This window comes from Argentina silus (genome assembly GCF_951799395.1).
Source record: "Argentina silus genome assembly, chromosome: X".
NCBI classification, from domain to species: Eukaryota; Metazoa; Chordata; class Actinopteri; order Argentiniformes; family Argentinidae; genus Argentina; species Argentina silus.
In genome coordinates, this window is record NC_139653.1 from 30,849,636 (window position 1) to 30,874,534 (window position 24,899).

At 41.1% G+C, this 24,899-nt stretch overlaps 2 protein-coding genes across 5 annotated transcripts in view; both read right to left on the bottom strand.

Annotated features, from left to right (window-relative positions):
* gab2 (GRB2-associated binding protein 2) overlaps positions 1 to 18,762 on the bottom strand; it is a 35,854-nt gene extending 17,092 nt beyond the window's left edge. For all 3 annotated transcript variants that reach the window (XM_083695466.1, XM_083695467.1, XM_083695465.1), the window contains exons 1-2: positions 18,299 to 18,762; positions 3,324 to 3,624 (exon numbers count right to left, since the gene is read on the bottom strand). In XM_083695466.1, the coding sequence (XP_083551592.1) occupies positions 3,324 to 3,624; positions 18,299 to 18,370 (373 nt within the window). In that variant the 5' untranslated portion in view covers positions 18,371 to 18,762. The remainder of the gene's footprint in view (positions 1 to 3,323; positions 3,625 to 18,298) is intronic.
* Positions 18,763 to 19,437: 675 nt separating this feature from the next.
* Positions 19,438 to 24,375, bottom strand: nars2 (asparaginyl-tRNA synthetase 2, mitochondrial). 2 transcript variants are annotated; one of them, XM_083695166.1, is made up of 14 exons: positions 24,072 to 24,375; positions 23,764 to 23,873; positions 23,496 to 23,616; positions 23,177 to 23,317; positions 22,985 to 23,065; positions 22,768 to 22,868; positions 22,384 to 22,516; positions 22,186 to 22,284; positions 21,885 to 21,922; positions 21,722 to 21,788; positions 21,178 to 21,315; positions 20,921 to 21,018; positions 20,676 to 20,702; positions 19,438 to 20,560 (listed from the first exon to the last, which is right to left on the bottom strand). In XM_083695166.1, exons 1-14 carry the CDS (start codon positions 24,222 to 24,224, stop codon positions 20,416 to 20,418), a joined length of 1,452 nt encoding a protein of 483 aa, XP_083551292.1. In that variant the 5' UTR covers positions 24,225 to 24,375; the 3' UTR covers positions 19,438 to 20,415. The 2 variants fall into 2 exon arrangements, with proteins under 2 accessions (XP_083551292.1, XP_083551293.1); XM_083695167.1 differs by lacking the exon at positions 24,072 to 24,375 and having other exon boundaries at positions 23,496 to 23,581; positions 23,764 to 23,812.
* Positions 24,376 to 24,899: the final 524 nt, after the last annotated feature.

Sequence of the window (24,899 nt, forward strand, 5' to 3'; positions counted from 1 at the left end):
ACACAGTTGGTGAGGATGCTCTCGATGGTGCAGCGGTAGAAGTTCACCAGGATCTGAGGAGACAGATGGACCTTCTTTAGTCTCCTCAGGAAGAAGAGACGCTGGTGAGCCTTCTTAATCAGGGTAGAGGTGTTGAGGGAGAGATCCAGGAGAGATCCTCAGAGATGTGGACACCCAGAAGCTCCACCTCAGTCCCGTTGATGAGGATGGGGGTGTGTGTGCCAGCTTTTGACTTCCTGAAGTCCACAATGAGCTCTTTGGTCTTCCTGGTGTTGAGAGCCAGGTTGTTGTCGGTGCACCACACTGTCAGGTGCTGGACCTCCTCCCTGTAGGCCGACTCATCGTTGTTGCTGATGAGACCAATCACTGTTGTGCCGTCTGCGAACTTAACAATGGTGTTTGAGCCATGTACAGGTGTGCAGTCGTAGGTGAAGAGGGAGTAAAGGAGGGGGCTCAGCACACAGCCTTGTGGAACGCCGGTGTTCAGAGTGAGGGTTGAGGAGGTGTGGTTGTGTAGCCTAACAGACTGCGGCCTGTTGGTTCGGAAGTCCAGAATCCAGTTGCAGAGGGAGGAGTTGATGCCCAGTTCACTGAGTTTGGTGATCAGTTTGGAAGGGATGATGGTGTTGAAAGTTGAACTGAAGTCAATGAACAGCATTCTCACATAGGTGTTGCTATTGTCGAGGTGGGACAGGGCGGAGTGAAGTGCCGTTGAGATGGCATCCTCTGTACTCCTGTTCTGCCGGTAGGCGAATTGGAAGGGGTCCAGTGTGGGTGGTAAACAGGTCTTGAGTTGAGCTAAGACCAGCCTCTCGAAGCACTTCATGATGATGGGCGTGAGTGCAACTGGACAGAAGTCATTTAGGCTCGTTGCAGTGGAGTGTTTTGGCACCGGCACAATGGAGGAGGTTTTGAAGCAGGCGGGGACAGCTGCTTGGGCTAGGGACAAGTTGAATATGTCAGTCCAAACCTCAGTCAGCTGCACAGCACAGGCCCTGAGGACACCTGCAGGTGGGCTCAGGCACGCTCAGCTGGGATAGCTTATCCTGGAGGAGAGCTGGGGCGATAGTGTTAAATGCAGAGCTGAAGTCCACAAACAGGATCCTGGCGTAGGTGCCGGGGGAGTCTAGGTGTTGTAGGATGAAGTGAAGTCCCATGTTGACTGCGTCGTCTACAGACCTGTTGGCTCTATAGGCAAACTGCAGTGGGTCAAGGAGGGGGTTGGTGATGGCCTTGAGGTGGGTGAGCACGAGGCGCTCAAAGGTCTTCATTACCACAGAGGTCAGGGCGACTGGTCTGTGGTCATTAAGGCCTATGATCCTCTGCTTTTTGGGAACTGGGATGATGGTGGATGTTATGAAGCAGGCAGGTACCATGCATTCAGCCAGTGAGGTGTTAAAGATGTCCGTAAACACTGGAGACAGCTGGTCTGCACAGTGCTTCAGTGTGGAGGGGGAGACAGCATCTGGTCCAGCTGCCTTGCGGGGGTTCTGTTTCTTTAACAGTTTGTTAACGTCTCTCTCCTGGATGGAGAGAGGTGCGACGGGGGGAGGGGGCTGTAGAGGTTAGTGTCTCTGTCCAGGCTGGGAAGGAGAGGTGTGATAGCTGTGGGGGAGGGTTGGTTTTGTGGGTCAAAGTCAGGGCTGCTCCATTGTCTGTCGAGATGTGCTATGAAAAGCAGGAACTGTGGCAAATATGCAAAATAAAGTGTTCTTTACATGCTTAATGAGCTAGTTCTAAAAATGCCTGTATTCAGTATTCAGTATAAGTATGGCCATTGTGCTGGAGATGATGCGCAGAGATCAGTCCCTTTCTTCAACAAAACAAAAGAGGGGAAAAATCTATGAGGCTCTCCAATTCAACTTACTCTGAAAACAAAAATAAAAAGATAAAAACTGGAAATTTTGCCATATTGTGAGTTTTCTGTCAGTCCCTATCTGCAAGTTTATGTTTATGTTTAAATACAGAAATATACAATACATTCTCATTAAGGATATATTTTTTTTATCAACTTATATATAACATTAACAAGGGAAATTGATCAAAACTCACAAAACACAAGAAACATAAATCTGCCTTTGAAACTCTTAATTTAATGTGATTTAAATCTTCATTCTACCAAAATAAAATACCCCCCACTTTTGATAGCAAAAAACAGATTTTGAAAAAACTAAATACAAGTAGGCCTATGTCATGTGCAGACACACACAGAGAAACCCAATCTGCTCCTAGTTTGCCTCAGAGATAGCCTCTGCAAAAATGTTCTCAACCAGTGTGGGAAGGATCCTAAGAATCTGTCTTAGGGACACCATACATATGTGTCAGTGTGCTCATTAATGATGAAGATAAATCCTGTGATGTCTTTTTTGTAGAAGTGTGCAACTTGTATGTCATCATTCTCAATGGAAGTTCCCTGTGGTCCATATTTGTGTGATTTGCTGGCTTTGCTTTCCCCAGTGTACTCAACAATGACATCTTAATTTCTTAGAGCATGAGATGAGGATGTTAATGCGGTACTTGGTGAGGGTTCCAAAAGGGTTCCTTCTCCCACAGGGACAGCCACAAAAACCATTTAGGTTCTGTATAACCTGTACAATAAGTGACTGTAGCAAATTCAATTTCAGGAATTCCGTTACCGATTTGATGTGGTCATTCTGCAAATATCTTACAGTTTTGTGGGTTTTTGGTAACAGAATGACCCAGAGACTGGGCAATGATTCTTAAGCTTACAGAAGGCAAACCATTTCCTATAAACTAAATATAAGTGCTGATATTAGTTGACCGGGGTCTATACCTTATCATTAATGAGGTTTCATGTTTTTTCTAAACACCTTTAAAGGCATTTTCTGGTATATGTTCGACCAGAAGTCAAAGCCTTTGCTTGACGGAAGATGGTTGAAAAATTTATTTTTCACAAAAGTTCCCAAAAATAAGCTTTCTTTTGACACCCAAATTGATCTGCTCTGATGAATTTCACATTTTGGTCCTCGTGGGTCCTTTTACACGGATTTGCCCTATTATGAATTGTCCCTCTCACTCTTTTTAAGAGTTTGACACTGGTAATTAAATCATGTCCAAACAGTAGGTTAAAACTTTCCAGGACTATAAACCCAGGAGTTATCCCAGGAGTATAAACCATTACAGTACATGAGAGGCAGGTAAGCAATGGTCCAGGGATGGCAACCATAGTCAGAGAAAGACAAAAAAGGAGAGAGGTTACTCAAGGGAAGGAGAGAGAGAGTTATGGCATGGTCAAATGGAGAGATGAACAGAGTTGTAACCCAGCAGCACAGGGGCAGGGTGCAGTCTGGGTGGGGTCATACCGTGGTTGTCCTCAGACTGGTTGAATCCACACAGCTGACAAATGGAGCGCACCCACTTGTTCATCTCCTCCTCCGTCTCGGCCACCAGGTAGAAGATGCGGTCCGAGGTCTTAATGTCAAAGACAAAGCTGTCCTGGAACTCCTTCCTCTTGAAGATGAGGCCGGCGTCCACCTGCTCGCAGCAGTGCAGGTCGATAACCCTGATGGGCTTCTTGGAGTGGTCGTTTTTATAGTACTCCAGGACATCAGGGTCTCCACTCATACGGCCGCTGCGCAGAATGAACCAGCGCTTCTTCCACGCCTGTGACAGAAAAAATATCAGACACATAAGGCAAAAACCAGAATAGCCAAAATAGGCTTTGTTTATATTGCATGTTAAACCTTTTCATTAAATTCTAGTGAAAGTTGATGAAGATTTCCTTGTAATAGTAAATGATCCTTTGGCATTTCTTGGTCAACATTATAACTGCTCACTGTGCACTACAAGTATGTTCCTATAGTAACAGAGCACAAAACAGTTGGGATTCAGTTAGTGTGTTAACTTTGATCAAACAGCAGATTGAGTTCAGAGGAAGAGCGGTCTTAGTGTTCATGTGTGTGTTAGTGTATTAGAGTGTGCGTGTGGTTGGGGGAGGCCTGTATAAGGCAGGTGTTACTCCCCCAACGTATTTCCTGTACTGATATCCCACTGTGAGGGGGAGACAGAGCTGCAGTTCATAGACAAAAAGCTCCTCCATGACAACTTCCCTCCTGCAAACACCCCTGCAAACCTCCTGCAAACACCCCCTTAGAATTGAGATTGACAGCTTGGCAGCCAATAAGAATCAGCGTGTGGGCTTGATGTCCAATACAGGGCAGAGGAGGGAGTTTCCTCTTAAGCAAAGTGTAAATAAACAAAGTCCATCATAAACCACATGTTATGAACACCTGCTGCACATTGTCTGAGAGAAGAGTTTGTAACAGGGCATACATGTGTTCTCTAGTAACCAAACACACAAAAGCAAGAGCTCATTTCACAGGTCACCAATTCACCCCAAAATACTATCAAAACCTCTTGTAACTCAGAATACTAAAAAGCAGTGAGTGCAATTTGTACAAAACAGTGCCTGAGAGACGCAACAATAGATGCACAGAATAAGTTCCATCCATATGTTTAGCAGTGGCTGCCTTAAAGGCTCTCTGCATTCTCTAGCTAGAGACAAAGGCGGATGATGGAATAGAAGCTTTGGCCATCTGCCAGTGAAGCACTTCCGTCCAGCATCTCTCACATCCAGCCTGCTGACATACAGGATCCTGCAGGCCCCCTCTCCCTCCATCAACACAGCCGCACCTCCTCCGCTGGGCCAGGGAACCAAGGCCACTGTTTCCAATGCCCCCCCTTACACACACACCCTCCAGGAGGAAGCGGAAAAATGGATCACGTTGTGTCTCCTGTGTTTTTGTAATAGCTGCTGTTGATCTTACGTCCATGTTTTTCTCACACTGAGTATCAGAACATTGAAAAGATGTGCTCTATATTTTCCTGCCAGGATGTCTTTTCTATACCACTAAGATGTCAGACTGTTCTGTAATAAAGTCTTTAGCTGAACGGCACACTTAATAAAGAGATTTTAGCAATGCGTCAAATATGTGATCTGAATTGAAGGCAGCACAAATGCTTTTCATAGATTTAATTAAAACCAATAGCAATAGCTCTTAGGTGAAATGATTTAATATCACCACTAGTTCAAATATAAGAAGATGCAGCAAAATCTTTCACAGGAAATGCAGGCTCTGTGATAACATCTACAGGTGGTAGCAGAGGGTGCTCCTAATTTTCTGTCAGACTGATAAACTGGTATGGCTGGGGGTTGCACAAGCGTAATGGTGCTGATACTCTAGGTGCTACTGCATGCATCATCAAAAGACCAGCAACCAAAAAACATCATCAAATGTATCATTTTACATTGTGTATTGCATTCATACAGCACCATGCTTTTGTTACCATGCAGCCTGACAGACCCAGTATTAAACTGGGTTGTAACCATTGGACAGAAGACACTGATGGTATGATTGTCTTTCACACGTTTGAATGGTATTCAAAGTTAGACATGACTACACGTACTGACTTGTCACATACTGACGTTTGCATACACACTGTTTGTGTAATTACAAATTTGCATAGTGTCCCACCCTCCTAAAACATCAACTGCTAGGGAAAAGAACAGGCATTGTTTTGTTCAGTGAAAAAGTAGTTGTGGCGTCATGTGTTGCTGTTGACACCATATCCGTATTGCATCCTTGTTTGTGGCTTGAGGGTGTGGTTAAACCAGGATAGGTTCCACCTCCCAGACCTTCCCTTATAATTCACACCCACTCACAGCAATGACAAGATTCCTGACAGGTTGAGATGGCACACCAACCAGTACAACTCTGACAAGACTATCAGTAAAACATTGGATTGTGGACTTCCTTATAATCATAAAAAAGCATTACAGCCAAACAAGGAAATGCAGGAGCTAGGCCACGGAAACACAAGACATACTACACTAAAGGAACACCCTGCGGACATTACATACATATTTTCCATTTGTCTACTCTAGTCCATTACTCTCTTTTGCTAACTGTGTTTCAGTGATGGGTTTATGGTTCCACTCAGTGGGAGAAGTAATAGCCATAGTGCTTGCAACAAATCCCTCATTTAAATATATTGGCTTTTCCAGGAGAGAACATGACTTAATGAGGCCTGGAACAGTGCCTAGTACTGGGAGGTCAGTATGACCCAGCTTGGTTATTCCTGGCATCCTTAAAGTATGTCCAATGTATTAACAGACCAGCGCAATGGCTATGGATTAGAGCACACAATCAACTAAGTTAAGAGACTTTGTGATGCCAAAAATAGGATCAGTATGTTTTCCACAGGAAAAGCAGTCGCTTTCGTTATTCACTTACATGCTAATGTACAACCAGTCCCACTGATAAGGACTGTATGTATGCCCATGTAGACTTCACTGAATCTCCTTAAGCACAACAACAAAGAGAGCAATAACCCAAATATCAAATAGAATAACAGAATTAAAGAAACATATCTATTTGGCCATTTTAAATATGTATATGCTGCCTACTCTCAAGTAGTCCACAAGAGTCTGTACTCTCTGGTAAATAATTGAACAAAAGCTCTATTCAATCATCCTTCAGGCTTTGTCTTACCTTATTCAAAAAATACTTTAATTTGTCCTGGCTGCAACCCATGAAAGAGACACAGAACTACCGTACAGGACAAAGGAAAAGCCTTCAGTGTCTATTTTAGTCTATCAACCACTCAAGGTGTCTATTTTACTGGGAAAAGGAAAACATCTGATGACAAAGGACACAAAATATTGTTTTAAAGTGACTGAACTTCTTAAAATAGAATAAAAACTAGTTTGTCTGGTCAATTCCTTTTGTTTCTTTATCTCTATATATATCTATAGAAGCAAAACAATGTTGTGATGAACACATGCAGACAAAAGCTGCTTCAACTGACAAAGCAAATAAGTACAATTCCCTGATATGAACCAATTGCAGACCTACTGTAAGCATAGATAAAAGGCTTTACATAGCTGAGACATACTGTAGTCATGGAGCTTTTAGGATCATAATAGCCTCTTATTTAGATGCACATAATGAGTTCACTAAATCTGTGTATATGATCACAATATCCAGTAACTATGAGTCCAATCCCTATGGCTTAATTCTAGAGTGACACAATTATTTCTGGCCATAATTCACCAGTCAGCCATGCTTTCCTTCTGAAGGTACTTCAGGAGAGTACCTTCAGTAAGAGCTTCAAGAGAGTTGTCCAATGTCACTGTGTCCCAACCAATTATGAAGATTGTGCCTTCAGAGTAATAAAGGAAAACCGAGGAAAACCGAGCATGCAGTCGTAACAGGGAGGGAGATGGTTATCAATAAACATATTTTCACAAGTGTACAAGCAAACACTTGAACCAAACAAGTGGGACAAGTTAAAGGTCATAGTGTTCAGTGAGGATGTGCGACTGTCAATAGTTTACCTCCTCTTGCACTAAAACAAGAGCGAGAGACACCATGAAGGTTGCTTTGGCTCTCATCCCCCACCTATGTCTGCTCTGTCGTACCTGCTGCTGCAGTACACACACAGCTGTACAAACACTGGGGCATCCGAGCCAGGATTGAAGTTAGTAACTCTGTTTGTGTACGCTCCCTGCCCTATTACCAGCCATTTGTAAAGATAATTTGATTCTTATGATTTTGGATGCTTGATTTCACTCAGGGCCCGTGCCTCAGATTGCCCCTCTTATGTGGGTCACAGAGGCAGGCTTCTGCTTGGTCTGTGTGACAGCACATTGGCCCCATGCTCAACACAGGCCAGAGCCCATGGGGAGACCAACCCTAACCCTAAACTGTGTTGTTTACTTATTAAAATACCCTTGTGTGCTGTGCTATGTACGAAAGACAAAGAGAGAATTAAAGACAAGGATATCGGAGCATAAGAGCATCATAAGAAATAACATAAAAACATTTTCACCCTGAGATTTCAGGCGCTACGAACAGTTAGCCCCATAAAGTGCAGAGACAACAGAGAGCAGAAGCTTCTGCAGAGAAAATATATGTTTGTTTTTTTATAGAGGTGCTGGATGACAATAGTATTGTGCCTGCTAGTCTCGTCTCCGCCCGAATGCGCAAAAGGTATGGTGGACCAACGCGTTAAACGTGGCCTTTGATAAGCCAGTAGAAAGACCGTTGAAAACAGACGGCGCATAACCATTGCCTTAATCAGCTTAATATATCAACCAAACACCTTTCCCCTAAACCCCCCCCAAACATGGACATTGCAGAAAATGTTTTTGATGCAGTTCTGTCACAAGTGTGCAAACTGCACGCAGTAACATCAATAGGGATGTACAGAGGATTTATTTGAGAAAATTAGTCTCCAAAAGAGACATTTTTGCTTGCTTATCAACTGGTTATGGCAAACGCTTAATCTACCTCTGTGTTACCTGAAGACCACCACCATCAATGGCCAGACAGCCTGATTTTACTAGTGTGATGTCCTTTGCTGTTGATCAAGGAGGATCAAGCCAAATTGCAAGATAAAGGGATACTTGCTGCAATCGCTGGCAGAGACGAACACCAGGATAGTCAGATTGCAAACAGACACTTCAGGTTAGTGTTTGGCTCGCCCGAGCTTTCATTGGCAATAATCAATGGAGAAGCCAATTGCATGGTTAGTATAGTGAAGTATAATAAGTAAGGTATTGTTATCAATATCTCTGTTTGCAATAATACTGTTCATTAGTCTTCTTCTCTGCCGGCTATTGCAGCAAGTAGGCTAACTCAATGCATTCGTTATTTATCTTGATTTGATCATTCTTGACAGCAAAGAACATAGCTAAAACGAATGAAATGGGATTATTTGGCCATGGCATTGGTGGTCTGTTTCTACATGACTATTCCCACTGGATATACACTGGCTGAGTCTGGGTTAGGGGACACAACTGGATGGTACTTGCTATTGTGATAGTTTTTCCCAAAGTTTAAGTGTGACATGACCACGACCACTGATTTTGAGGGTGCTTTTTTCTCCTTGGTGAAGCCATTACTAGCTAGCTTGCTATGTCCTTTGTGAATTAGCTAGCTAGTATAGTTTTTTTTTTCTCCCTTTGAGCCCTGGGGGAACGTCTTTGCTAGCAAACCTCAAGTTTCTTCCCGGGTTCTGCCTCCATTTGGAGTCACGGTTTGCAGTCTTGTGATTCACTAACTTTAAACGATGAGAAATACATCACCTAGTAACGTCACTCCCATAGAATTATATGGCCACTCCCACTAAGGCCAAATTGAGTGGTTGATATTCCAGGTTTATCTGCGCTGTGTGCAATATCCTCGGGGCGAGGTTATGTGTCTACAAACATTATGTATCATGTTTAGACAGTGAGCTATTATTATTAGCATGATTATTATTTTGTTTTGTTTTTGTTCAAATACACTGTTTACAAACAGGCCTAATTAGTAAATCAGCCAATTTCTGTCAGCTGTATATCCTATGGTTCTGGCTTGAGAGTGTGTCATACTCTGTGCTGAAGAAGGCTTGACAACGCATCCCAGTATACTCCGTCGCGTGCGTCAACGTGCTGTGAGCTACAGAGGCTGTCCAGATGTGATCCGACATATGGCACAGCAAGACACCACAGTGGATGGAACTACGTGGCATGCAGCTCTGAAATAGAGACAGAGCATCCGTTAAGGTGGTTGACAGCCTAGACGCACGAGCCTTTTGACGGACGCGGCTGATTAGGACACACAAACTAATTATAGTGGGAGAGATCAGTTTTTCACCTCAACACTCGCACTCGCAGCGGGCAATAACTATGATGTGTGACAGTGATACATCCACAGTGACTATGCTGATTATGCATTAAACCATAATTTATTTTCTATTTGAGAGTTCTGGCCGTAATATTTACTTATCAAAATGGTGACAACACAGGGCTTAGACTGTGGCTGAATTACACCCGATTTAAGTGTGCTGTAAAGAGCAACCAAGATGCCCCCTGGGAGAACAACGTCACATTTTTGTCCAAATGCATCTCAAGGACGAAACAATTACAATTGACGTTCCACTCTTGAAGGATGGTCAACTAAAAGCAATCACTATGTAAGAAATTATACTCATTTTAGGAGGAGCCAAGACCATTCTCCAGTAGCCAAGGACACAGGATTCTATTTAGCGATGTACATTTGTTTTCAAGCTTCTCGACACAACTCCATGATCACATGACTGCGGTCAGGCTAAGCAGGATCCTATCTGAACTCTCACAGGTCCTATCAGTTCGGGTGCTATGGATGGGGCTGGCCAGTGCAGGGATGGGAAAGAGAAAGATATATAAGGGGGGATGGGGGAGGGTGTCCATGGGTGAGGCCTATTTAGCTTCTAGTTTCAGTCAATATGCCCCAGCTGCTGTGAGCGTAGCAGCTTTCAAAGCTCTACAGCATAGAAAATGGACATCAAATGATTCCACAAAATTACTGTTTAAAAGTAATCACTGATCCTAAGGTCCCTGCAGTCACAGTGTTATTACAAGTTAAGATCTGCATGCAGCATTTTGCAATGTGTAGTTACAGTATATTGTCGCTGTAAATGGTTAATGAAGAAGAATGGCAGATTACTTAGAAATAGTACTGATAGTGGCTCTAAGAGAACATTCATGTTTCCTGTAAAAAAAAACGTAATCATGTATCTGAAGGGCTGGCAGCACAGAATGACGACAGAGCAGAGGCTATCTAGTGCTAATCAATAGCGTGTCGCATGACAGCCAACATTCCAGGAACAGTGGGAGCTTCAGCGAGAGGGGATGCATCAGGTGACGGCTGGGCAGACACATCGCCTGGCGCGTTTAGGTCCTCCTGAAATATTTGTTAAACAACAACACCTTTTAATACTTGAGGCAGGAAAGAGGTTACTGTCATCAGTCAAGCCTTTACTTTCACTGAAGCCAGCAGAAGTACAGTATGGCAGTTTAGTCTCAGACTAGCTGTCAAAGTCCTCTGCTTGTCAGACATATCTGAGTGAGGATGGTCCACACACACACACACACACACACACACACACACACACACACACACACACACACACACACACACACACACACACACACACACACACACACACACACACACACACACACACACACACACACAGCAGCTGGAGCAGCAGCCTATAGGGACCCAGTGTCTGTCTGCTGCTTAAGTCCCCCATCCTGAGCAGGTGTCATCTATCTGTGTTTACATAGGTGACATCAGTTTATGTCAGCGGGAGGTTAAATAAACTGCACACTGCTACAGAGAGAGCAGGGAAGTTCCTAAGATATCTGTAAGTTTACACAGTGCTTATGGTCCCTGTCCATGTGTGATGTTAAGCAGACAGCTGCTCCAGACAGGCTTTATAACACACTTTTCTGGAGCATTTTCCAATAAATTAATGTCTTACAAACATAATCACTGACATACATTATGCCAGAAAAATGTGTGTGTTTTTATTCTTTGTGACTCTTTCACATAATCCCTGCTCTGCTGTGAGAAGATCCAGATAAAATGATGTTAAACAGAGTTGCTGAGAGCATAAAACTACAGCCGTTTATATCCAATGGATGCATTAGAGTCCTGCTACAACTTAAATCAAACTACTCAGGTTTCCCCAATAGTCAAAACAGTGACTTTGCAGAACTGGCAGCTGTGAGCTACAACAATTGCAGATAAGACCCCGTCACTCCCTCAGGTTCACCCACACTCTGCTGCTGTGTTTATGGAGAATGGCAATGGGGAAGGGAAGGGGGATATCTCATAATGATATCTCATCACAGCAGGAGGCTTGTTAATGACAAAATACGCTATAGTACCTTGAACCTGAGGTATATATTCACTCCTCAAGAGAGCAATGTTCCACATAATGTCTGCAGCACAAGATGTGAAAAAAACTACCTCCACAAATCTATGAGTAGACATAATGAGCCTCAATTTGTAGAAAATGTGTAATCTCTGGTCCTCTCTCCCCATTAGTGAAAGGGTTGGCTCATTCATTTTGGGCCCGTCCTGACAGTTTGACTAACGGGGAGCATTATCTCTAATCAGAACTCTTTGTGTCATTTCCTCTGCCTCCGCCATCTGCTGCATGCACTCTAGCAGGGCTGTCTGTGTGTGAGTTGCGTCTCACTTTCTGACTTGAAGTGGGTGGTTATGCAGAAAGGAGGGCAAAGCGAGAGTTAGAAATGAGAGAACTCTCTGAGCTCTCTGTGAGGAGCATGGAGAGGGTATTGTTTGTCAGGAAGTGGAGAAGTAGGGAAGCAGATGTAGCTTGTCTGGCCTCTCACGTCATCAGCAGCACCATCATGCTTCACAACATCACTTTTCTACTGTAGCTCAAACATGGCCTGTGCAACTCCTCTGAGTTGTGCTGTAGCCACTCCCTGACAGATCCATGCATGCACGTCACTAGATATCCAGCCATTGACCCTGGAAATATCCTCCATACATGCTGCGTCAATAAGCACTGGTATGAACAGCTACAGTGTAGTACATGGTAAATTCTAATTTCAGGGTACAGTTGTGGAAAACCATTCAGCATCATTTCACACATTTAGCATTCTAATGCAACAGAATACCCACAGCATTATGTAATGATTAAACCCATATAAAAATTACTTTGGACACATTGGCAAAAAAATGAAATGGGCTTCTAATAGTAAAATCAATCTATGTCTCCCACCACCATTTCAAAGCTTTGCTTATCAGTTGCACATTGTTTATGACAATTTTTTCCACAAGGGACCACAAGGAACTTTACAAACACACAATGCACATGATACTGACAGAGGTCAATGATGGCAGGCATTGGTTGACTGATCTCATAACAGTGTCCTAGTTCTGAAAAGCAATGTCCCAGTGAAGGCTATTACATGCTCTACTGCTTGATTTTACTTTATGGCTACGCAGATGATGATAATATTTCAACACTTATTTGATTGTATATCAGGGGTCTGGTCCACAGGTATGCCAGACTCAGAGACACAGTTTGTTACTTACCCAACTCTGAACAGTCATGAAAGCAGTTATGAAAACATGCAACGGATCCCTAAGCAGACATACAATGGACAGCTATAAATACCTGTGGGAATGACAATAAAAGAGCTAAAAAGACCTTCATAGAGCACTCTCAGAAATCAACCATGTGAAAATACCTACAGTACCACTTACAGTAGGTCACAGCCTGTACACATGCATTGAAAATCAGCAGGCTTTGTTTACAAATGTGCTCTGTTGAAAGTCCCTCCTGCAGTTTACATCTCTATTGACACACTCAGTCAAAAGACAAATGCAAGTGAATTTAATGCCTGTGATATCATCAAAACAGCAAGTGAAACACACTTAATACAGAAAAGTTTTGCTTCGGTACAATCTGTATGTATACTGTAATAGCAATGATCTAATCAACGTATGTAATGGGATGAGATATTGTATAATACCATCTAATATCAGACATCATCTCCAGGAGGGAGCCCTAAACTGTCATAATGATGGCAGACAAATCTTACAACTATCTTTACTCTCTAATAGAAATACTCACACCACACCCAGTTGGCTAACTGCCTCAAACAACCTACTGATTCATTTAAATACTAAAACTGAGAGGATGCCATGCTGCAAAACATGTAAGGTTCCAATTTATAACATGTCTAAAAAGTGTAGAACGATTTGCCCAATACCATTTCCACAGATTATAAACCAGACTCCTGAGCCCCAATCCTAATGAGTGTCATATGACATGTAATGACCAGCTTGAATCAGGACCTTGTTGTAACCTCTTATTTTATGTCTAATCAACAGTTCCATACTACCAGATTCACCCTGTTCTATAAGCTAATCACCAGCTATTTTAATTTTCTATTCTATGCTTCTAATAATCAAATTTATGACATTTTTAAACCCCAGGTTTTGATGTTCTTGACTCCTAAAACTGTAAGCTAGCATGCTCAACAAATTGGGTAGGACAGCCTAGAGATAAATGGATAAAAAGAAAATTAATGTCATTCACTGGTGAATTAGCTTCGAAATTGTGGAAAAAGATCAGACCACTGGCAAACCACTGCTTATAAACAGCAGAGAAACTAAAAGGTAAATAAAAGTTAAAATAAAAGGTGCTAGTTGTGCTAAAAATATGTATTGCTTGCAGTAAATCAGCTGTTGATATCCAGCAAATGATTGCATTATCATAGGCTTGACTTATCAAAAATTGCAGTTAGTGTGAATATTTTCCTAAATGAAGTCAAGACGCTTATCTTCTCAAATCAAATTATTTTATGAGCATTTCATGATTCTTGAGTCTAAAATAAGTCAGAGTGCTGGTCGAAATCACAAGAGAATAATCAATGGGATCTAATTTCCTTCAGAAAAAACCCCCACTCTAGCTCAGAGCTCGGGTGTTCAAGAAATCTTGTAGGATAAAATATATTTATAGAATCCCAAACCAATCTAATTAATTTTCCTATCATGGGACCTCTGTCACAATATTTCCTGTAGGTGCCATCCAAAGGAAGTCTGGCATTTGCTATTGGTCCCATAATTAAGTTTGGATAGGATACACACAGGCCCAACCAGAGTTCATGGCAAAGGACAGGAAGTTATGACAAAGCCTAAAACAAGACCACTAAGTCATTTTTATTCTGAAATTTTAAGGAAGGTGCCAGAGAATGGATGTGTGCCTCTGGGATGTAAATATCAGGACTATGATTGTTTAGGCACACATCATTCTTACATCCACTGAAGCCATCACTGTCGAACTAAAATACGTAGATAAATCCTATTGGCCATATGTTATATTGTTTTCCCATCAATACATAACAAAGGACAGACAACAGGACTCTCAATCATAAGATTCCTTCCATGTGAATTGGACCTACAGTATTTATTAAGGAGAAACTAATCTGACTCAGACAATGCAGTCACAAAAAGCCATCACAGTCCACAGACTCTGTAAGGAGAGGAAATCTGAAGCCTGACAGAAAAAGTCAAACAAGGAAAATGTCTGCGTGAGAGCTGGGTGTCTGTCAAAGCAGGAACTGGGAGGCGTTCGAAGCTGACCTCTGAGGGCAAGGACTTCCCAAAGCCCCTCTGCAAAACAACACCAGACCCAGCAGCTGACACTGGGGCTGAGCCTGCTGTTTGACTGTCCCTAAAACACTTGCTGCCCCAAACCCCCTTCCTCTCTCCACATACAGGCTGGACTTTGGAAATGGCAACGGGATTAGCAGGAGCAGCAACCATCACCTTGCTGATATGCTCTGTCTGGAATGTGGCAATGCCAAATGTGAACAGACATGTTTGTGAAATGATGTCAGATACAACAACAGACAGACGTGGGTGGCTCTTGTAAACAGCCCTGTTGGATATTCAGCTCACTATTCCGTTTGGTATCAAGAAAATGACCAGTTTAATTCATTACTCTTAATTTGTTGCTTTTTTGGTAAATCCTTGATTGTGAAATGTAATCAAGACATAAACATAAACACAAACACATAAACATAAACACAAACAATAAATGAATGAAATATGATTGATTACAGTCAGTTCCAGGGTAAGACAATTTGTATATACTTCTGAAGTAGTATAAATAGTTCTGTTATGAAGCTCATCCAAGTTTATAGGAGTTTACTACTAATTTTAATTATCTGTTATACAACGGGTTGATGAAAACAAGCATTGTGAATGGCCAAGAGGCGTTTGAAGCTGTGATTTAATAATGACAATATCACGGTTAAATCACCTATCATGATATTCCTACGCTGCAGCAGATTTGTGTCAGTAGATCATGTTCCCTTGACAACATTTGTAGTTTTTTTGTTATTTTTATTGCAGGGCACAAAATAAATACTTAAAGCATTGTTTCCTTGTCACAATTGTTTTGTTGTGATATCTTTGTCTTTCCCAGTATAGGTTAGGAATTAGGAAAATTCTGTTTGTCGAGGGTTCCAATTGTAAATCACATGACACATTTACTGACCCATTGAGTGAGTAAAAGGCCTACACAAGGCTGATTATAATACACTGGACACGTGTTACATTAGAGGTTTTCATGTTCCTTCTGCTTATTCTGGACAGCATTCAACAAAGGGTGCCAGACCACTCCCACACTAGCAGTCAGCACCGCCCTATCTCTGTTGCCTCAGTACCCAAAAAGATAATCAAACTCCAAACAAGTGATTCATACAAAACACAATACTCTCCCTTGTCAGAAAACATAGTTTGAGTAAGGAGGACCTAGACAGCTCCATAATACCATGGTCACAAACTTATTTAGTGCCATAGTAGCATACATACACTGATCATGTGTTTGTGGGGAAAAACTGATAACAAGTTGTAGACAAAATGACTCACTTACACACAACACAATATGTAAACAAAAGAGAAGTGTCACCAGTACTTGAGTCATACTTGTTATTTATCAAACACATGTCTCCAGTTTTCAGCTGTTGCTCCATGGCTTCAACTGCCAGAAGTGTTATTGCTCCTGGTCTTTGCATATGATTTGCATGTCAGACTGGTGGTGGAGGTACCCGTTTTTTACAGATGGTTACATACATGAAACCATGTGTGATTCTGTAGTTGGGATAGATATGGGTACATTTCACAACTGACAGCTCTTTTTGGGGGCAGTGTCCCAACATCACTTGTCTTGAACCATTGTCTACTACTGGTGAACAGACAGCAGTTCCCTGGTTTTGAGAGTAGACCAGCTAGAGGTAAGTGTAGTAACACGAAATGACAACAACAACAGGCTTGTGTATCAGGCCATGATGATTCCTGAAAGTGAGAGGTTGGGTTATATTCATGTTTAAGGCTCTCCTAGGTGTAGTTCCCACTCCCCATGACTGAATGTCTTAAAGAGTCTTCTCTGATTTGTATGTGCCATCTTGTAATGAAGGTATCTTCCTACTCAACTAGGCTTGGTCCATGGATTGGTCTTCTACTCAATGAACATTCTGAAAGCTGTATACAGGTACCTTCCCATGTGAGATAGTGACACTCTAAAACGTTCTCCTAGCAATATAAGAGTCTCTTTAAATACTATATGTTCTAAATATTCTGAATAATTGTGTATCTTAAAAGCCCAACTGTAACTGTGTGCTCTGAGTAAAACAAACACCTTGGCACTGGAATGTTAGAGCCAGCAGTTGCTTAAAATATCTCCCGACATTAGGATGTCAGCGATGTCAGATGACAGCAATACTGCTGTGTAAATGGCCTCCATTGTCCAGTTTGCCTCTCAGAGTTAAAGTGGTCTGATTACTGTGTTCACAAATCTGCCTGTTCTGGACATTCCAGCCTATTACACAGTGTCTGCTTAAACTGTGTGGTGTTGTTTATTGGTTGGGAGTGGGGGATTTGAGTGGCTGGGGCCATGTCCCACTATCTCATCTGAGATGAGCAAGGCCATTAACTCTATCAGATGCCTGGTGATGCAGGCTTTTAGATATTTTATTTATACAATATTTCAATGGTATACTGTATGGGAGTTTTTCCTCTGTACCATTACAGCTGCTCTTCCATGCTAACATTAGTGGCCCCTGTGTAAACACTGGGTAACATTAAGTGAAATACAATGAGGGAGCGACTGAGTGTGCATTTGAAGACATTTAGATGGATTTCCAGATGAAACAAAGATTACATCATGGTACAGTCAACTAGGAACACAGACAGGTTTCAGAATGTAATACTGTACATAAACACAGGACAGCTGTATTGATGAGAGATTGTCTCATGGCTCTATACACTAACATAAATCCTATTACCTGATTTAGTAAACAGGAAGGTGAGATTACTCAATGTCCAACACATAGATGCACTACAGGGGACATGCACATCTAAGATACAACAAGTTATATCCCAAGACATTGGATTTTAGCACAAAAGTGGTTTTCATCATTGCAGCAGTTACATCAAATCATGGTCGGTTAAGACCTCTTCGTCCTGCAACTCAACTATTTAGAGGCAATTATGGAGACAGCTGTCCTTAACAGTATTAGTGGACAATGTGACTCCAGAAACCCATTGTGAGAATTGTGTCCCTTGAAATAAAATAACAAGCTATACTGTAGGTTATCTTGCTATAATGGTAACATGTTAGATGATTATTTGAAGGGAGCTCAAATCTATAAATATTGTGAATTTGAATATTATTTTATATATTATTATTAGACTATAATAATACTAATTTTAAAAAGATATACAAGGTGGAGCTAAGAACAAGCACCATGTCTCCCTATGACAGTTGAGTGCACCTGCTGGAAATTAAACTCAAACTTATACTTAGAATCATGACCACATGGCCAAAAAGCAACACCATCCCTTTATGATTCTGTACTTGTATTGTTATTATCACCTTATTGAATACGTGTGCAAATTAAAGATATCGCTCTACTTACATATCTTCTTAGTTTTTTCTCCGGTGGCGACTTTCTCAGCCAACCTTGGAAGATGATTTCACCGCCGCTCATGTTTGACTGTTTCTCCTGATTCCTGTTACAGAATAACAGCTCCTCAACGTATACTAGCAGTACATGACGGGTCCCACTGAGTGCCAAGTCATATGGTAAATCTAGGGCTATGTCGGTCAATCTTTGGTGCAGTCTGCTCCCCCATTTAGTACTGGGCAAGATGAGGTGATGCAATTCGTATTTGGTGTCAGTTCGCGCACAGAATCCCACTTTGGAGCGCACCCTTGCCTCTTCGGGAATTACACAGGGGCAGTTAACATTGAGCCGCGGGTAAACTCAACTGATATACAGTGAGGTAGGAAGTAATGAAGGGTGTCTGTATTTTGTTTTCCAATTCACACCACGCCCACTGGACTAAAGGGATGGGCTGCACTGGGATGAACAGAGAGAAGCGAGTTAAGCCTACTTGACGCAAAAGCAGTCTATAGGACCCATTGCCCGTGGAGACGGTCAAACAATTGGCCAAAAACCCACTGCACATTTAGTTAGTGAAAAAAGATAGACCAAAACTTGGAAAATGATATATGAGAAACATGGAGAATGAAAACAATAAATCTAGACAAATAAAATAAACTCAAATAAACGGCATACCAATTGACAGTAACATCCAGAGGAAATAGTGCGGTAACTTAATTTTTGACACTTTCAATACAGTTTGCAGTAATAATCTTTGATTGGTCGCTTTTGATATGAGTTGTTAAAGTAATATTTCCTTAAACCAATACTTATCTTAAGAAAATTCATTTTCGGTTGCGGGTGAGATGCGGGTGAGGTGTGAAAAATGCACCATCTGGTGGATATGCGAGACACTGTGACAGGGCATAACACATTCTAACGTAGTGTACATTCTACATTATCACATTTTGAACATTTGTACAGTTTTACATTCAGCAACATTGAATAGTTATCTTAAGTGGTACATGAGAGTTTACAAATCTAGCCAGTTAAATTCTAACAGTCTAAACTGAATTGACAGAAATATCGAATATAATTTGAAGGTATAACATCGCATGTTTATTGTCAAAGTTTTCCTGAATAATGAAAACATCTTCAAGTCATGTTTACGAAGTAATGGTGCTGTTTTGGTCATGTTACATTTCATCTTTGTGAATCATATAACCATATATGCTCATTAAGGAATTTACTGTTTTAATATATTTTTTTCAAAAGTCAGTTAATTAAATAGCAGTGTTGGGGAGTAGCTCCACACCGTATAGCTCAACTATTAGTTTACGTGAATTTTGAAGTAGCTTGGTGGTAGTTAAACTAAATCAAAATCTTAGTAGCGTTTCCTGTAGTTAATTACATTTTTTACCATGTAATGGTGCAGTGAGCTACTGTCAATACTCACAAAATGTTTTCCAAAAACAAAACAAAATACATTGGAATTCCAGTGCTTGAACTTCCAATTTCCTTACTATTTCTTCCCTCACTGCTTCCCATCTCCCCGCTTTGGTCCACATCACCTGTGTTTCTCTCTCTCTGTGATTTTAGAGCATTTCAGCCACGCCTTCTGTCATATAGACTGCTCATCTGTCAGTAACTGTGTCCTTGATGAAGTAGTTTCAATGTAGTTAACTACTTTTCAAAGTAGCTACATTCCTCTCAAGGGTAGCTTTAGTGTAGTTCAACTTCTTCCAATGTAAAGTGATTGGTAATTTAGTTATATACATTTTCAGAGTAGCTTCCCCAACACTGTTACGTAGAAATCTTTCATCTTAAATGTTAGACTAGTTACTCTTAAAAATACCAGAACTAACTAACCCAATACATTTTGAAACTGATACATTAGGACTGGTGGTGTCTACTTAGGTACATTTGCAAAACATTGATCTAAATACCATCAACCTTTAGAAAAAACTAGAACCACATATTGACAGTTAATATTAACAAGCAAAAAGCAAAATGTCCATGTTTTGACTTTTAATAAATTAACAGAAATCATGGGTCTGTAAAAATGGATCAGTTTAGGCCACTGTGTTTCAAAATCAAAAGCTGGCATTTCACATTTAGGACTGCTGTGTGGAAAAAAACTTCCCTATGATTTACAGCACACAAGAGTGAGAGAATCTTGGAAATGGAATCACATCTTTGATATTGTCAACCCCTAAAACACACTGCAAGTATCGCTCAAATCCCATACCGAATCCACCATGAGGGACAGAGCCAAACCGCCTCAAATCCAAATACCTGTGAAGATAAAGCAAGATACTCAAGTGAAGTCATACGACATGACATTGTCATGTAGAAAATACATGACAATGTAATTGACAAAATGTAGAAAATACTAGTAAAATGTTCTTACCAGCCATATGAATCTTCCAATCCAGCCCTAAAACACATGTTTTAAGAAGCATTTGACATCACTTGTAATGAAGGTATACAGACAATTGCAAGGTCACAATCAAAAAGATTGGCCAGTTGCAAGAAAAGGGGATTTGAATTAATGAGAAGCATACAATCTTTCTTGCATGTTTGTTACCATGAAAAACGATGTTACTGATCGATTATGATGAAAGACAGATGATGAGGTTCTGTATGTGCTCTTACTGTGCCAGTCGAGCCCTCAGCAACTCCAGTCTGTCCTCTCTCAAAGAGCCCCCACACAGCTCCCCCACTCCCGGCACTAGAAGATCCACTGCAGCAACCTATTGACACAGAGCATTTGCTGACTAAAATGACCACAGAGGACAGTGCTTAAACTGATGTGACCAGGTCGACAATGATAGGTAAAACACTGAAAGTGCTTTACGTACAGAGAGCATTTTATTCAAACTAGAAAATCCAGGTATTTTGTATGGTCTTACTGTGTGTTGAGGATGGTCCTGGTTGTCTCTTGCATAGAAAGGCTTCAGGTCATAAGGATAATCAGTGACAAAAAGAGGGATGTTGCCACAATGTTTCACCAGGTACTTCTCATGTTCAGTCTGCAGGTCACAGCCCCACTGAAAAAGACAGAGAGAGAGAGATGGCAAAACAAATCCATGATAAAGGATTTAACTGTGAAAAACTCCAGTACACTGGCATTCTTGTTTACTCCACTATAATTAAAGGACCTTAAATCAATGTTTTGGTCAACAGACCTTTGTCAGGGTTCACAGAGAATGAGTTTCAGTGCTTCTACATGGAGAAATACATATAACCCCAAAAAAAACTGCCAGTGTGCTGGAGTTTCTTTTTCATATACAAGCACCTGGTAAAAGGTGTGCTAACATAATTGTATCTCTTTTAAAGTTTTAGCCAACACATGGCTGAAATTGTAATATTTAGGTTGTGACAATACTATCAGTTGAACACAATGAAGAATGCAGAGTGTACACTCATAAACAAAGAGAGCTCTGGATTACATACCTTGGTTTCGAAAGCAAATTTCTCTGAACTGCGGTTTAGGATGCCTATTGCCTCACTGTAGGAAATCCTAAAGCAAAGTGATACAGCATCATTACTGTATGCGCTCAGGTTGGTAGAGGTGAGACACATTGTCCATAATGCGTACCTGTAGAAACACACTTACACATTGAACTTCTTCTTCAACATCAAATCCACATTGATCTTGGGAGAGAAAACATGTGTAAACTCTGGGACAATGGAGCATTACAAATCATAGAGACACGTGCAACAAACAGAGAAGATAAGACATATTGCATGTATCAAGACTTGTCTTTAAAATAATACAAGTGTAGTAGTTATGAATATCAGGTATGAATAAGTTACATTCTGAAGTCAGGAATATGCAGAAAAATGTTTAAAAACTTTTGCCAGATATATGTATAAAAAATGAGTCGCCATTATATTAATATTCTCTGCTTTATTACCCTGTGTCTAGGTGCCACATGTTTGTGATATAAATCCACATCCTCAGCACAATAAGCAAGGACATGCTCTGTAGTAGACCTGAACATGTCCTCCATGACCTGGAAAGCATATGGGTACAATTTAGAACACCATACATCAGCTGATTGGATGCAACTGCTAAAACAGTTTTCACATTGAATTGCAGTCCTATGACTTACCCTCATAAGATCCTCCAAGGATTGTGTGAACGAAATCTCTGCCTCCACCATGTAAAACTCAGCCAGGTGACGCCTGCTTTGGGAGTTCTCTGCTCGGAAAGTGGGCCCAAACGTGTAGACTCCAGAAAATGCCCTATGAGAACAAGTTGTGGAGTTAAAGAAGGGTCAAATTCTATGATGAGATCAACGGACCTCAGATAGAGAAAAGACAGTGTCACACATTTGATTCCAAATACTGAAATCGTTCCTACAGCAATAGTGATCATAACTCGACTAGTTCCAAATTCATAGCATAAGCGCACTTTCAAACAAAGAGCAAGTCTGCACCAAAATCAAGTACATAATCGGACAATGTACTGCCTGTAGTGAATTACAGTTCCTCACCCTGACATCACTTCTAAATGCAATTGTCCAGAGACAGTCAGATAAGCTGGAACCGAAAAGAAGTGCGGGTTGTCATCTGGGTTCTTGTCCTGGCCTACAGGCTGTGTAGTAAGAGCAGAGAACATGTCAGCTAACCCATTATATCAACTCAATGACAGACTAAGCTAAAGTACTACATGTGTCACCTGTATAAAACATATACATATATAAACCTCACCTCAATCTGGAACAGCTCCCCTGCCCCTTCACAGTCATTTGAGGTGATAACTGGGGTGTGGATATGCACAATGCTATTTGCCTGTAAACAAAACAAAAGCAGCCTCTACAACAATGGGCCTCACTCAATTACCAAATTTGTTTGTACTCTCGTACACATATTATATTATAGTACCTCTGATGATGGTCTCACCTTGAAATATGACTGGATCGCTGCTGTGGCCTCACTACGTATTCTCAGCAGTGAACTGAAAGCATTTGTTCTACATCTCAGATGAGGAAACTGCCTGATGTATTCAAGACTGTGTCTCTCCTTGATTTTGAAAGGAAAGTCCTAAAAAATATATTTATATTGTTGGTATTACTGAATCTCATCAATGAGCCAAAGCTAGCCAAGATGCTATTCAATCAAAAGTGAAATCATGTTGCAGTTTTAATTCATAAAGCTTGTGTTCATCATTAAAGCAATTAGATACAGTAAATCTGAGTTCATTGTGATAATCTATATTTACCACAGGATTGCATTCCCCAACAACTTGTATTTGGTCTGCTTGAAGTTCCACTGCTTGGTTCTGGCTTGGACTCTTGACAAGACTTCCTGATATTTCAACAGCACTCCCAAATGTGAGCAGTCTTGACAATATACATAACCAAAAAGAGCAATCATTTAAGCCAATGCAAAAATATGGAAATTAAATAAGTGATCAAATACATACAACCACACATCAGCATCATCAATATATTTAAAGTCTTCTTTCTGAAAATAATGTTACACCTTACCTGTCATTCAGCTTTGAGCTGGCTACAACCTGCAAAGACTGCAAGGTGCTCCCATCATTCACGTGGAGGAAGAGATTTTCCTTTTGGGGTCTGACAGAGCGAACCCACCCCTAAGAAATAAGCAACATTTATTCAATCAATGTGATAAACGAATGAATGAATGATATGATATAATAATGTGAAGAAAGATAAGAGGCAACTGTTTTTGCAAGATTACTTAATTTAAAGTGGGCTATCTGGAAGCATAAAACAAATTATTTTGTACTAGTTAGCTACAGAAAAACTAAGACATTATCCGCAGTATCTACCTGCACTTTTATATTTGTTCCCACTTCTACGCTTGAAATTGCCTCGCATATTCTTAGCTTTCTTGGGGTCTTGTGGCAGTAATGTCGAAGGCTACATAACATTCCACGAGATACTGCAGATGCAGATACACACAACACTTTAGCTGGTGACATGGTTAACTTGGCTGGATAACTTGATAGTTTAGACTCTGACGCTACATAACAAGGTAACAATTCAGTACGTAGATAGCTACAATTCGGAGATGTAGAATTTTCTCTATCTCTGCCTCTGTCTTTAGTGTATCTGTAATTTGACGGCTCCACTCGCTTGTGTTGACATTCACGTTGTGACCCGCGCTTCCTGAGTGACTGACTTCCTGTTTGGGTCTATCGCTATTGGTGCAATTTGGTCATATTCTTTTCAACTAACCAACCAAACAATTTGCTCATGCTATATTAGTATATCATTTCTCATGGGAGCTGCAGTTTTTTTTAAGGAGAGGCTGTGAAATAAGCGGTAGGCGGTGCTTTAGTTTTCGACATGATCAAACCCTGGCGAGGGAGCAGCACGTTTTTTCTTATAAGTATATGTATTTTTCGAAACACATGTATGTCTATGGCAATGTTAATTTATGCACATTTAAAAATTCACTTTAAAAACGTGTTCTAGCTGATCAGGCAAACAGAGGGCATTACTAAATAGTAAACCAATCCGAAACTTCCATCTCGTGACGTAGATCACGATCCAATCCAATCACGTTTTTGGAGACGGAGGTAAACAAATATCTGCCTTGAGTGTAGGAAGCACGCGTCTTGCCAACGTTGGCATCGGAGGCATGGGCGGCAGCG